The following is a 14,902-nucleotide window of genomic DNA, read 5'->3' as shown; positions in this document are numbered from 1 at the left end:
AAGCTACTCATATGTGGGATCTTGCATTGTTTGATTCATTTCAATTAACATATACGTAATTTTCATTTCAATTAACATATATGCAATTTTCATATATCAAAGTTTAATAAATTGTATAATAAATATTTCATATTTGAACATATTTTTTTGTTGAATGTTTGCATTTAAAACAATGCTTTTACGATGTTGGTCACTCTCGCATGCAGTGATGCAGTATAGTTCCAAAAGTTTCCACCAACAAATACAAAATATTTATGTCCATTTTGCATCAACAGTTGTCCAATTATGGGGACCTTTGTTTATATCATATATACTTCGTATTTCCTTGTGATAGTACATTAATTAAATAACTGGTCACTTTAGGACCATTATTTCAGAACTGATCAATAGAAATATGAATGACCAACGATTTTGTAACAATCCTTTTCCCAAGGCTTCAAAACATAGGTATATCCCACGTTGTTTTTAGGATGAGATCTCATTATATTCACTAGTTTTTTTTTTTGTTTTTTTTTCTTTTATATATATATATATATATAATTTTTTTTTATTATTTAAGGATAACACTGCATACATCTATACTGTATATTATATCATATCTCAACAAAATCATATTGAGTGGTTGTATGTCATTGATAATATATTGACGGGATATGCTAGTAGGATTACCGAACTTCTGATAGGGCCACGTCTCAGGAATAAAACCCTCACCCTTCCCCGGCCCCAACCTACATTGCCCTTTCATATTGAGTTAAGCCATCGTTGTAATTAAACTTGCATTATGACTTTTTTTTATTTTTTCATTTTTTATTTTTTATGGGAAATTTTAACTTATTTTAAAATAATACCTTTATTATTTATTGTAGATGAAATTTTTTTGGAAATTAAACCATTTATATTTTTTTATTAGCTGTCCTTTGGTTGAACAAAGGATATGCATTATGTTATTTGATTTACGCATTAAAGTAATTGCTATTATTAATCTCAAATCATTTGATCAGTTTAAGTTCATATATCAATATTATTAGTAAACGTCAACTGATTTTACTATCTATTTTTTAAATTTTTATAAGGAGCAACAATGCAACATGCATTAGTAAAGTTTCTTGTTACCAAAATAATTATTTAAAACTGTAAGAAATTATATATTATTGGCTTTATATATATTGCAGAATTGTGTTCTTACACACACTGCACAAATGTGTTTATTACTAGCTTTGAATCTATTTTACAACGTCACAGATTCACAGTGCTTATACATTAGTAGTGTAACCTGAAAGCAACCTCGACCATCTAAAGCTCCAAAATTCCTACTATACATATACAAAAATCCATGTCTATTTCCATCTATCAACAATGACTGTCCAAGAATTGAGACCTTTATTTGTCCTATTTATCCTAATTAATATCACATATTGGAATAATAATGACTAATCAACAAATATATGAGCGGCCAACATTGATCTTCTAAGAATCTTATAATAAGCTCATTATTACGTTGTTTATAAAATTAGATCTAATTAAATTCAATTCCTCGATTTGATTATTAAGAGTAATCGTCATATACATCCAAATTCTTCGTTCTTATATCATGTCTTTTCGACAGGATCATATCATATCATATCGTTTGATTGTAAAACTATTGACTTCATTATCTTATCAATGTGTTTAAAAGAAGTATGAGGTTGAGGGTTTAAGAAGAATTTACGTTGATGAATTATGTTATGTGTGTGCATGGTAGCCATGGAAGGAAGAGGAGACGAAAAAAAGGGTATGAGTAATAGATAATACGCACGTGCTTTAAAAGCAATGGAGCATGCATGGCAGTTTTGAAATAAATTATTCAAATAGTTGGTGTAAGGGGGCCCTAGCTGGTGTGGGGGTGTGATTAATATTAACACACCAGAAATTGGAGTTATGGACCGACACGTTGGATTTTTTCTCTTATGTTTACCGACATCACCATTACTCCTAGCTATATAGTACGTTCTTCTACTCAACTTCGTTTGATAATTTAAGACATGGTGCATAATAAAGGCCTCATTTGACAACTGGTTGTTGGTTATTTTTCTTAGCTGATCTGATCAGTTGTTTGTATTGACTTTTTTTTCCAGAAACCTGTTTGTATTGACTTTTTATAATTGAAATTTAACTATTGGCTTTTAGTAAATATGTTTGAGTTAGGTAATTGGTTATTGGTTGCCGAAAATAGAGCAAGTATTTAAAAACGGATGAAAAAAAAAAGTGGAGCAGGTATTTAAAAACAAAAGGAGTAAAAGGCAACAACACATAAAAGCGGCTTTTGCTGAAAAGGTTGGCTTTTTATAGCCAACAAAAAACCAGATAACCAAACATTTTTTTGGCTGTTTGACTATATCCAAAAGTCATAGGAAAAGCCATGAAAAAGCTGTTTACCAAACAATCCCAATATCTCTATATTTATTTCATACTTTGTATGTTACTAAAATTTGAAGAAATTTTACTATTGAATATTAGATTTGTCTAAATATATATGAAACAATTTATTAGGTTCGACCTACTTCTTGTTTTTTTTTTTTGTTTTTTTTTGTGACTTGTTTTTCAAAACTTTCAAATTAGATAAATTAATTAATTTGTTAGTCTCATTTGACATGACATAGCTTCTAGTTTCCACTAGTGAATAATTTTTAACTGTAATTACATGTATTTAAAAATTATAAAAAGCTAATATCTTGCGACGAATCTTTCAAGAATCTGGATGCATAATTATACCTTTTTCATATACTCTATAACTTAATGAATAAATACGATCAAAATATATCTTTATTCATATGAAATACCTCAACGAATAAATTAAAGGTCTGAGTATATAAACATCATCAAACCAAAAGGTCAAAAATTGCCTATTACCTCGAGACAAAGGGATAAGTATTTAAGTGTATACTAACCTCACACCACTTTTCATTTTGGAGAAGTGATGGTATCAATTTAGGGCATTTCTTTACAATTGAGACAATGAGGTTTCTTAACTTTCTTATGATTTTGTAATCTCTTAGCAATTTGTGTCTCAAATTTATAGGCACGTCACAAGTACAATGACCTTTGCCCTTAAAGGTTTGTTTTCATAAGCACTAAGCTAATCAACACAATTTGTCTAGGTTAAAATAGGTAAATTTTTTAGGACCGTTGTTGAAGAATTTCTTTAGTTGAGATGGATCATGATTCATCACCATACCCACCCACGTGGAGTTTCGTATTTCTGGGCCCTCATTAAGTTCAAGAAATTTTGGTTGTTAGATTGGGGTAAATAAAGAGGAGTACTAATGACGATTTTGTCAAATTTCCGGAATTTTTATGTGTTACTGCTAAAGACATGCTTTTGATGTTATTTTGGAGTTTTCCTTAACTACGAAGTACTCGTATTAAACACTTTTTGGGTTTTCAAACTATTTCATACACAAGTAACTTTATTTTAGACAAATTATTTACAACTACTCGTAGTATATCTTCTTATAACTTCAAATAAATAAGTCGAATATAACATAACTTTGCGACTATATATGTAAGAGCAATGTCAATGGTGGGCTAAAAATATGCTCATGGGCATATTTGTAAGCAAGAAGGGAAAAATAAGGCTTGTAATGGTGGGCAAAGGGTAAGTTGCCCATGAGCATCTCATAAAATGCCCCAGACTTGGGCATATTTGCAAGTGAACAGTGATGTTGTGGGGCCCACCAATTGCTTGGAGAAATAAAAAAATTTTGGTGGCTGGTTCAACAAAACGCACCGTTTAATGGTGCATGCAAGAAGATGGGCAGTTAAAACGCAGCGTTTTGACCTGCGAATTTTGAAAAAAAAAAAAAAAAAAAAATGACTGACGCGCGTCAGTCAGTGAACGAATCGTGGAGCGCCACGTGGCTTGGGCATGCTGCTGGCCAATAAGAAAAATAGAGCTGTTGGCAACGGTTATAATTTTTGTAATACAAATTCTGAAATAAATATTTATTTAAAAAAAAAAAAAATTACCAATGGTCATAAAATTTAATTCTCTATAAATAGACATGCATTTTGGTATATTTTGGTATAATTTCAGAATTACCATAAATCCTCCATATTCTTTATTTTTCTAAATAAATAGAAATTGTAGAAGAAGTTTTTTTGTTGTATTTCACCGATTTTCAAGTAAATATGATTTTTTTTTGTTTTTTTTTTATAAATTCAGTTATTTATTGAAATTAGTATATATGTGATTTTTTTGCAAATTAAAAAATGTAGTTCATGTAATGTACTTGCAATTTTATATATAATTGTATTTAGAAAGTTGTTGATATGTTGTTCATACATTAATAAATTTAAAGTTAATTTAATATGAATTTATTTGCCAATTTTTTGGAAATTGGGTTGTTGTTTTGTACATGTGAAGTAATTTGTTATGCTAAATTATATTTTATATGTTATTTTGTATAGGTAGTTAATTTCTGTTACATTACATTATGTATTATATGTTATTACGAAGAGATCAACAAGAATTAACACCAGCATCAACGAACGTCTACAACGCCACCATTTGAATTCAACGTAGGTCGACCTACCAACTTTGACTTTAACTCATTTCTACAACGAAAAGCTTCCCTCCGTGATAGAGAAATTCATCTATCTCTGAAAAGTGATTTAGTCGAACATATTTGGTTACAATACGGGCCAACTAATTAGGGAAAAATTAGTACGACTTAAATAAGGCCAAGTACTATGGCCTACCTACTTTTCCGTACGCAGTCGGGTTTTTTTTAATTATTTTATTTATTTTATTCCCTAAGTTTAATTACGCATGACGTTTCAAATGTAATCAGTTTCTAGTACTGTACCGCTTTTTAAAATAAATAAAAACATTTACGAAATTTTGATCGTTTTGTTACCATTATTTCATCTAACGTACATAATTTAACGACAAATTTTACCGATAAAAACGACACAAATAAAAAAAATAAGTTACACATATTTAGACTAGTTTTGGACTTTTGGAGTAATATTGTTAAAGTATAAATGAAATTAAATAAAGAAGTGTTGTGTATGAGAGAGAAAGTAATAGTGGGGTATTGAAAAAGTAAGAGAGAGAGTGGTGGACAAGCATTATTTTTGCTCACCATTGGGAGAGAAATTGTGAAAAAAAATTATCCATGGGCAAAACTGATTTGTTGAGAGAGAAAGTGGATAGAGAGATAGTGGGCAAGCATTTTTTTTGCCCACCATTGGGAGTGGTCTAAATGCTATTAGCATGCTTGTCCTCTAACATTGATTTTAGCTTTGCTAACAAAGGCAGTTGATAAACACAAATTACCACTGGTTTAGCTTACTTGCCGGCAATTAAGCTACATAAATAACATTAGTTAAAACCAGTTGTTATCCAAACATAGATCTTTTTTGCTGGTTTTCCAACATTTCATCTCGAATCCTTGAAATATTTACCTTCATTTACTCCAAAAAATGATTTTCCTCCCTCTATTGTTTTTTTTTTCTTTTTTCTTCTCTTTTCCTATTATTTTTTTTTCAAATTTCTCCCACCCATTATACCTTAATCTTCAACTAATACATGTAAATATTTATAGAATAATATCATAATAAGAATAAAAAGGGGAAGAAAATGAGTCTCAATTGTTGCCATGTTCTTCATAGAACGGACTCCGATCAAGACCTTAGCAAGAGACTTATTAGCCATGATGATAAATCTAGTACTCCTAAGAACATTTCAAGTCTATTTAGTCACAAAATTTTGGCTGAGAGGAGTTGGTCAGGAAAACTTATGGCATCCCCTCGCGAAAAAAAGGTTAAATCGATGGTTGGTGGTGCAACTCCTAAGAAGTTCAAGGCTCATCATCGTAGGTATGGAAGCACCGGAGCTTTGTCATACGGAGGTGAGGGCGACGATCTCACAAACGAGCCAAAGTTAGTGAGGAGTGGTGGATTAAGAAGGGATTGGAGCCTTGAGGATTTGGAAGCCGAGCTAAGAGATGGCAAGAGATCAAAGCAGAGAAGGATGAATAGATTCTCCTTTAACAACAAATATTAATTAACCCTATTTTGCATGGTGATAACTAAAAAGCTAATAATAATGTATTTATACAATTTTGTGCTATTTGGTTGAAGTTATCTCAAGGGTGAATGGGTGGGCTGGAGGTAAAATCGATGGATGAGGAAACTAGGAAAGGAGGTATTGTTTTGTCTATCGTTCTAATTTTATTAGATGTCTCTCAACTAGACATAATTTCATGTACAAAGTAAAACTATTACGCACTAGTTTTGTTCCATTATTATATCCTCCATCTTATATATTGAAATTTTTTTGGTATAAAGATAAAAATGTTAAACTTGTAAATTCTAATTTATTCTGCACTTAATTGATACCCATTTCTGAACTTTATCACGTATATTGCATGAGTTATTGAATAAAAGAATCCATGCTCATGCTGCAATAATAAAGCATCTAAATTTCTCAAAGATGCCGAGAGATAGAAAAAGGTGACGAATTTATCAATGGATGCTAGGATAGGAAGTCCATATCAAATACAATAGCTGCATAGTAAACATAAATAGAACAAAGAAACTTTCGGCCTGAAGACTATTAGAGGAAAGCAGCACGCAGCACGTTCGACCCTGACCCATCCCTCCTCCCACAAGCGGCAGTTGCAGGACAGTAGGACACCCTGGTCCTCCCCTTCTCGGTTGTTGGCAAGTCAATACAGCTCTCTTTTCCGGGCTATATTGTAACTATTTTTCATTTTAGGGACTCCAGATGTCTGCCGGATTAAGGAAGGCTTGCAATATTAATAGATCAAGACAGAACCAGGAAAACCAAGGTTATTCTGCCGATTAGAGCAGCTAATAAGTCAAGCTGTTCATAATGAGCTAAAGCACTTTCTAATTGTGCAGCGTTGCATGATAGAAAGTAATCATCAAAACCCCAAGATTGCAGACACCCTCACCAAGGGAGTGGCTTTAATGACTTACTAAAGATCAGTTCTTAGAATGTTTTAAGCCTGGTTGTTTTGATAGTCTTCTTCACAACCCAACAAACTACTACACCCTAGGCGCTGGACACTCACAATACATCCCAGCTGGTAGTCAGAGAAGTGAGCAACTCACCAAAGCTCTTGACCTGGTTTCCATCTATAACAGAAGTTGATGCCGGAAACTATAGTTGCAATGAGGCGCGCCCAATTGGTCAGAACTAAGAAGCTGTATACACCTAAATTGTGGACCATGCAAAATTTATAGGCCTGCAATTTAATACTGTAGACTAACAAAAGTTTGTTCGGTTTGGTGGCTGTTCAAGATGGAAAAAAAAAAATATTCTACTGTCTTACTGAATTGTTCCTACTGAAGGACAACTACACTGAAGTGCAGCAACCGTACATGCCTTATGTTGCAACAACAGTACAAAGTTAGCTGCACGGGAGAGTTTATATTTCCAGTTTGACAAATATTAATCATGGCTCACGAGGACCACTCAAACCACACCAGCCCTGACATCTTTTATGTCTTTTGGAAACATGAAGTTTGGAAATCTGTATACACAGAAGTGCACTATCTCTAAAGCTAGAAATGGTGAATGAGGTGTGATGTTGCAAGTTTGAGAACCAATGAAGGTCCTGAATGCCAATATGAGAGCTATGTTATGCAATATGCTGTTTTGCAATGGCTATAACATATGTATTTTTAACCATTGAATAGCCAAAACTGGCTGGTTTCATAGACTTGAACTAACGAAAATGTATATAATTTCCAGGATTCATTCCTTGAAAAAATGTACATATTCCACATTACATACTAAAGCATCAATTTTATGTCAATTGCCTTCAATAAACAAGATGTGTATGATATGTTCATCACAAATTTTCAGGCTACCCCTAAGATAAAGATTTTCATCATGTATAAGAATGCTAAAAGAATCTCTGTTTACAATGAATTTTAGCAAAGAACTATAGAAAGATGCTAGGAGCACTAATGCTCAGGTACAAGAAATACGAGCAGCATACAAACAGCTTGTTACTAAGTTGATTATGCAAGATAGTTTGGCATATATCATATCTAAAAATCAAAAGACTTCTTTTTTGGCATTCTAAAGGCTGTCCAGTTCAAATAATTAGTTTTTCTGATCACCCATTGACTGACCTGATTTGTAGAGAGCCAATTCCATTCAGAAATTACCAAGCAGCTGAACAAATTGGATAATTACTGCAATGAATCTGCATTAAAATACTAAGTAGAGATGAAACAACGAAAACAAATGTGAAAATTAAAACAATATTATTGCCATCTCAGTGCACCTGAAACACAAGGGTTACTTTTTGGCTTTTTGCAAGGAGGATCTACCTATTTCTTATTTCTTGCCTCTGCTTTCCAATCTCTTCTTCCGGGTCTACTTCTATTAAGATAGCTTTCTGAAGAATCTTCGCTTTTTAGAGCTTGTTCTGATTCCCGCATTCCCAAAGGAGCATGTGGCATGTTATTTTCAGTGGCTAAAGACTGACCATTGGGAAGAAGTCCATTGAATATGGCTTCTGGTATGGCAACATGGACTCTCCTTGCGTCCTTTTTCCAATCTCGTCTGCAATGAACACGGGTTACAACTTGTTCCACATTCCCATTCCTGTCATGCCCATTTGCATCTGGCAGCGATACAATTTGCATCTGGGATGACTGGTCAGTGACATGCCCATTCCTGGCATTTCCTTGGAGACGTTTTCGTTCCCTGTATCTACGCTGTCGTTCTCTGTTCTTCAGCCGACGATTCATGACATCATTTAGGGTTTTGCTACTATTATTAACATCAGAAATCTCCATTGTGTCACTACTATCCCGTATTTAGTAGGGTTCCCTTGCGTCTGCCTCCCACGGCTCAGAATTTCTATATGTGAAACATGCAGAGACTGATAACAAGGTTACTACTTATCCACAGCTCCATTGTCTTATGATTGTGTTGTGTTTAGATGAAGCATCCTTTGTCTGCTTCTAAACTCAGTTTCTCTGTATGTAAAACTTGTTGAGACTGATTACAGGGCAACCATTCAGACGTGAAATCAAAAATTAGTGAAGTAGTGAACTGTTTCACTCTTCTATGGTTTTGTAGTAGACATCAATGTTATCAAGGCATCCTAACTTTCTCAACCATCAACTACGCAAACTGGGGCAATATCTTGTTACAGGTCCCAACCCTTAGAATATACAGTTTCACGTCAAACAAAGGCAATATCTACATACTAGCCTGACAAGTGGAAAACATTCAAGAATACTGTATGTCAAACAAAAAGAAGTTTAAGTTTCCGGCTTGGAGACGTGTGCAAGGAAAACTCTTAATGTTGCTCAGACTTGACAAAGGAAAAATCCAGTATACATTATTTAGATCAAAACTCTTAAGCACCAAAAATAGCCATAATTCATTCCACATTCCTGGTCAATACATTCACACCCACAGGCCACAGCCACATGAGATAGTGACTAGATAGGGGAAAAACACATTAAAAAAAAAGTCAATTTCAAAGTAAGGGGAAAAAACACAAAAAAAGTCACTTCAAAGTAAAGGAAGCACTATGAAAATAGAATGGTAAAGAGTCTCATGCTAAGATTGCTAACAGTAAACAGAAAGTTCTTTTCATGTTAGTAGGTCCAACAGGCTTTCCATAATAGTACTTAGTCCAGCAGGCTTTAATATCAGATTGGAATCACTCTTATATTTTTATACTTACTGATACTGATATTTATCTTTCTTTGCATGACCAATCGATCAAATTTTATGGTTGAGGCAAGAATGCTAATAAATAATACAGAAACACAAAACTCACAAAGGCTAGGCTAGGAATCTTGCAACTAATCATAGATTCCCTAAAATGCGCTCCATCTGCTTAGCTTGCATCAGAGTAAATAAAGACATAACAAAGACCAAAGCAACTCAGAAACAGAGTTGTGCAGTTTCCCAAGCAATCAGTCCAAAGAAAACAAAATGGAGAATCCAAAAATGAAATACTTCTAAATGGAAATTTTATGTTAAGACTTTACGACAAGAATTTCAGATAGCCAAGTATCATTATCCAGAGTTTCCTTTTTCTCAAATTAGGGGTGAAAGATGTGAACAAGATGTGAGTAGTCCGTTCTTTCCTTTTATCACCCCCCCCCCCCGACACACACACAGTCACACACCATGTAACACTATCCAGGATGCCAGAATCATCAAGGATACCTACATTAGTACATCATCACAAGGCAGGTCTTGTAAATTATATAGCAATTGTGATCATAGGTTCTGCCCACAACCTCTAAATTTAGAAGTCTGAAAATAAAGTTTAATAGCTTCTGACTCTCAGTTATCTGACAACAAAATGTTACCCAGTCTTGCCGATACCTCAAACTTAAGAGTTAAGAGATCCAAAGCTTGGAAAAAGATGAGGAATGAATAAAATAGATCCCTTCATAGAACTGTCTGGGCATAATCTCAATTTCAGTTGAAAATTAACAAGTAGAAGGATGCCATAATAAATTATCCATAATCATCTACAAAATTTGATGGATGATGCTGGCCAATGGAGATTACACACTGCCTCATTGACTTAAGATGGAATTCAAATTCCATTTACTTTCCTCATCTTTGAATATTCTAAGTTCCATCTTGGCTAGTCCAATCCATAAATTCAAGGGTTCAGATGTTCTTTCATACGCTACAAAGATACAAATTCAGATGAATCGCAAGAAAGGAATTGGTCAAGGTCTCAAGGATGTGTGAACTGGAAAAAGTTCATCTTACGTTTGAAAGGTCCCAACCCAGCCAGGTCCCCAAAATCCAATTTGTTTTCTGGTTAGCTTCCTAAAAATTGAACAGTAAATAAATTTACTCTTGCTAGGGAATGTCTCCCCTAGGGCTCCTCAACTTTTTTTCCTATGTCCCTGACTCCCAGAGCTTAGGGGCTATGAGATAAAGATGATTGATAGAAACATCATACTTCTGAGACCCTTTTATATCTGTTTCCTTTAGCTCAGACTTATGAATAATTTATCCTCTAAAGCCATTTAGAATAACTTGCCTCACCTCCGGAGTAATATTCCTCTGAATATGGAAGGTTATGACCAGATCTTTCAAGGTTATACAGTCCCCTTTGACAGATGGGCCAGTCCAATTAGTTAACACAGGACAATGGGAGTTTCATTCCACCTCAAATAGACCTTAGTCCTCCACTAAAACCACTCATCCCAGCTTCTCAATGAAATCCCTCCTTAATGGACTGCTGGTAAGCATTTGGACACTGCTTAAATCTCCAGGGAGTTCAGGTTTTTGACTAAAAAAGAGGGATCAGGATCATCCTCACTTCTAATTTGCCCCCTATTACCCATCACCTTCTCTTATACGGAATCCTTGGTACATGAAAGGGCCCTATTTTCATGAGAGAGAGGAGGGTGATGGCTGATGGGTTTTTTAATTATGCCATTCACCTAAAATTTTCATTGCTTCATGATTTTGCTCTATCTCTTAAACCTCTCTGTTTTTCCTTCTTCAAGATCAAATAGCAACTTTAGAGATGGGAGTCCAATATAAAAAATCTGAATTTGCGATAAAAGTATTTTGTGCAAAAAAGCAGTTTGTATGTAAAACAAAAGATTCTATACTCAAGGCTTTAAGCAAAAGAGGGACATAAGCCACGAAATTGATTTTAGTCAAACTAAACCGACTGAACGAAAACACAAGAACTTCAGAAAAAAAAAAAAAAAAAAAGCATCTAATGTGGGAGGAAATGGCAACATAGTCTGTGCGTATAGCAACTTTGGTCAGTCAGGTGACGGAACAAACACTTTGCAGCAGTTCAGATAAGGTTGATTCATGTCTGTAATCGACAATTATATCCTTTTGCAGCCTCTAGGTATGTTTATGGTTAGAAGACTTACAACTTCGAACACAAAAACAAATTCTTCAATTACATAAATGATGGTGTATAAGTGGCAATACCCTTATAGTAGAGTGGAAATTTGAAACAAATGTCAATTAGGGTCAAAATCTTGCTCTTAGGGACAACACTATATGTCTATACTCTTTCGCATTTGTTTTCTAATGACTCACAAAGATTGGATAAAGAATCTACTACAAACCACTGTGTAGAATATAAGTATCTCACAATCGCACTAATGAACCTTTTCAAAGCACAAAACCAATAGCCCAATACGATATCTAGAAATTGATTTGTTAGGTGATTTGAATCCACTATCCAGTATCCACCACAAAACTGTCCTCCATTAATCTAGAATTATCAAACAACTCCATTTACAAATGAATCATTGTTTTCCTTTCCTACTTTGGTCCCATTACATGTATAATTATCCAAAACTTGTCAAATTTGATTGCATTTATCAATACCATCCTGAGACTCTCCCACATAATTTATTTTTCTGATTTCATAAATCAGTGCACAATCCAAACCAACCATCAAAAGACACAAAGCTACTATGCCTCTGAGATCGACAAAACAATACCTAGTAAAGGTACCAAATACAGATAATCTAATCAACAATAACCACACTGCACAATACTAAAAAGTTGCTAAATTAGCTATTACTCTTCATAAACACTTCATAATAAACACAAACCATCAATTTTTCTTTTCAACTCACCTTCCAAATCCATTTTCCAAATGCAAAATAGCCAACCAGCTTTCCCTTGTAAAAGGGTTTCTGGGCAAGGCATCACAAAACCCAAAAAGAACTATATAATCTACCAAAAATAATCAAACAAAAAATAAATGAAATAAAAAAGGCAGCTTTCTCATACTAAGATATGAATTAAATAATGGGTGAATCAAATTTAACTATGGAAAATCTAGAATCACTGGATTTCAAATGAACAATAAGGAAAACGTGTCAAATTACAAGAAGTAATTAAGGAAATGATCAATAATTAATTCGAACCCATTAATGAAAAATTACATATCAAAAGATAAGTCAATTACAAAAAAAAAAAAAGTAAAGATTGGTATACATACCAGTTGCAGGTCACAGGAATGTAGACTGATTGACAGGAAAGATTTGGAGTAGTTGTAAGGTTTTAGCGACTGGTTCCTAGATTGGTGTTGCAGAATGCAGCCTTCTTACAAAAAAAAGAGAAACTGAGAAAGTGTTTTTTGTATGACCAACTTTGAGTTTAGATATTTAACCCGTTTTTTATCACCCCATTAATCCGAAAAGATTCAAACTATTAACTTCTTTTGTTGTTTTTATCTTTTGATTGATTAATAAATTTCTCACTTTAATCAGAATATTTTTTAATTCAGAATTTTGTCCATCTTTAATTATTAATAAATATAAACTATAAAAAGTTTATATTTAAAAATTATTCATTAAGACAATTCTAACAATTACGGAGTACTAACATGAGTATGTTTAATTTTACATATAAAACACTAACACTAGTCAAAGTCATGTAAGTGATACTGAATACTATAAAAGGGGACATTTATAATGAAGCATAGGGAGTATAATTTATTTTTTTGTAAAAAAAATAAAAATAAAATAAAAATAAAAAAAAAACAGCATATTTGGATTCCATGCAACTAATTTTTTTTCTATTATTTGGACTTTTGATAAACCATTTTTATCATCAAAAGCAAATTAATTTTGTATTTCATCTTTGTCCGTTTTTTATTTTTTATTTTCCCACTAACCACTTCATATAAAATGAAGAGGTAAGTGAAAAATGAGTTTTTTTTTTTATTTACATTTTAGGTAGTAGAGAGAAATTTATTTAGAAACATTGGTATTACCGTATTATTATATCTATCTATACTTATATACTAAAATAATCCCTATAGTTATCTCCTAAGTACACATATCATCACCTCATAAAAAAAATTCCGCCAAAAAAATTTGTTACTTTTTTTTTTTTTTTTTTGTTATTGAAAGAAGTTTGTTACTACATCTTAGGGAGAAATTTTGGCCTTATATTTAAATAAAATTAAAAAATATAGTGGTAGAGAATAATAAATATTACGTAAAATTATAAAATACTACAAAGTATTTAGGATATTATTAAAAAGTATTATTATTATTTCTTTTTTTTTTGTTATCAACAAGAGTAGCATGAATAGTGAGTACTTTTTAATTAAGATTTGAGTATGCTTTCATATTATGAATACTAAAATATTATTAATCCTTCCATCTCATATTAATTGTATTGTAATTTAGACATTGAGATTAATCTTATGGTACATCACAATATTTATTGTACTTTTTTTTTTAATGATTTTTTACTTCTAATGATTCGTTTTGTACAGTTTCTAATAACCAAATAGCATATTATTATTAAATTGTGCATAGCACGGGTTTTGAACTAGTAGTTTTATATAGATTATTTGGTGGGATAAAAAGTGGAATTTTTATTACCATAAAAAAGAATAAATTAAAAGTACTAGCAAATTTTTAAAAAAAAAAAATTCAAAAAGAAAAGTATAAAGTGAACACTAAAAAAGAATTGAGAGAGTAATTTGAGCAAAATCCAAAAAACACTTCACTTGTCAAATACATTTGACTGATTCATTATTCAACCGTTTCACTCTCCTTTCTTTACACATGCAAATTGGATATTTGGATTACATCAAATTTCAAAGAACAATGTTTGTTTGTTGAACTTTGACTCCTTCCTCAAGTACTCTTCCTCGTTAAATAAGCATATGTGTTCAATTTTTATATTATTTTTTGTTATATAATATATGTATTTAGTGGATGTCCATTATACCATTATGATTATTCTAGGATATTTTTGATATACTAGGCTTATTATTTTACAAGGAAACCCTAATTGTATCACATGTATATATATATGTACTCCCCCAACATTCAGTAAGAGGAATATAGATTTATTCTCTTCTCTACTTTCTCTTTCTCTGTAATTTCA

The 14,902-nt window shown here is 32.6% G+C and overlaps 1 protein-coding gene across 2 annotated transcripts; it reads right to left on the bottom strand.

Moving 5' to 3' along the window:
* Window positions 1–8,266: 8,266 nt before the first annotated feature.
* LOC110732542 lies at window positions 8,267–13,174 on the bottom strand. 2 transcript variants are annotated; one of them, XM_021912496.1, is made up of 2 exons: window positions 12,996–13,174; window positions 8,267–9,241 (listed from the first exon to the last, which is right to left on the bottom strand). In XM_021912496.1, the coding sequence occupies exon 2, from the start codon at window positions 8,818–8,820 to the stop codon at window positions 8,350–8,352; it is 471 nt and encodes a 156-aa protein (XP_021768188.1). In that variant the 5' UTR covers window positions 8,821–9,241; window positions 12,996–13,174; the 3' UTR covers window positions 8,267–8,349. The 2 variants fall into 2 exon arrangements, with proteins under 2 accessions (XP_021768188.1, XP_021768189.1); XM_021912497.1 differs by having other exon boundaries at window positions 8,267–9,191.
* Between the last annotated feature and the right edge of the window lie 1,728 nt (window positions 13,175–14,902).

This window comes from Chenopodium quinoa, unplaced genomic scaffold (assembly GCF_001683475.1).
Source record: "Chenopodium quinoa cultivar QQ74 unplaced genomic scaffold, ASM168347v1, whole genome shotgun sequence".
In the NCBI taxonomy this organism is placed as follows: domain Eukaryota; kingdom Viridiplantae; phylum Streptophyta; class Magnoliopsida; order Caryophyllales; family Amaranthaceae; genus Chenopodium; species Chenopodium quinoa.
The sequence above is the reverse complement of the archived record's forward strand: the minus strand, read 5'-3'. Positions and strand labels throughout refer to the sequence as shown.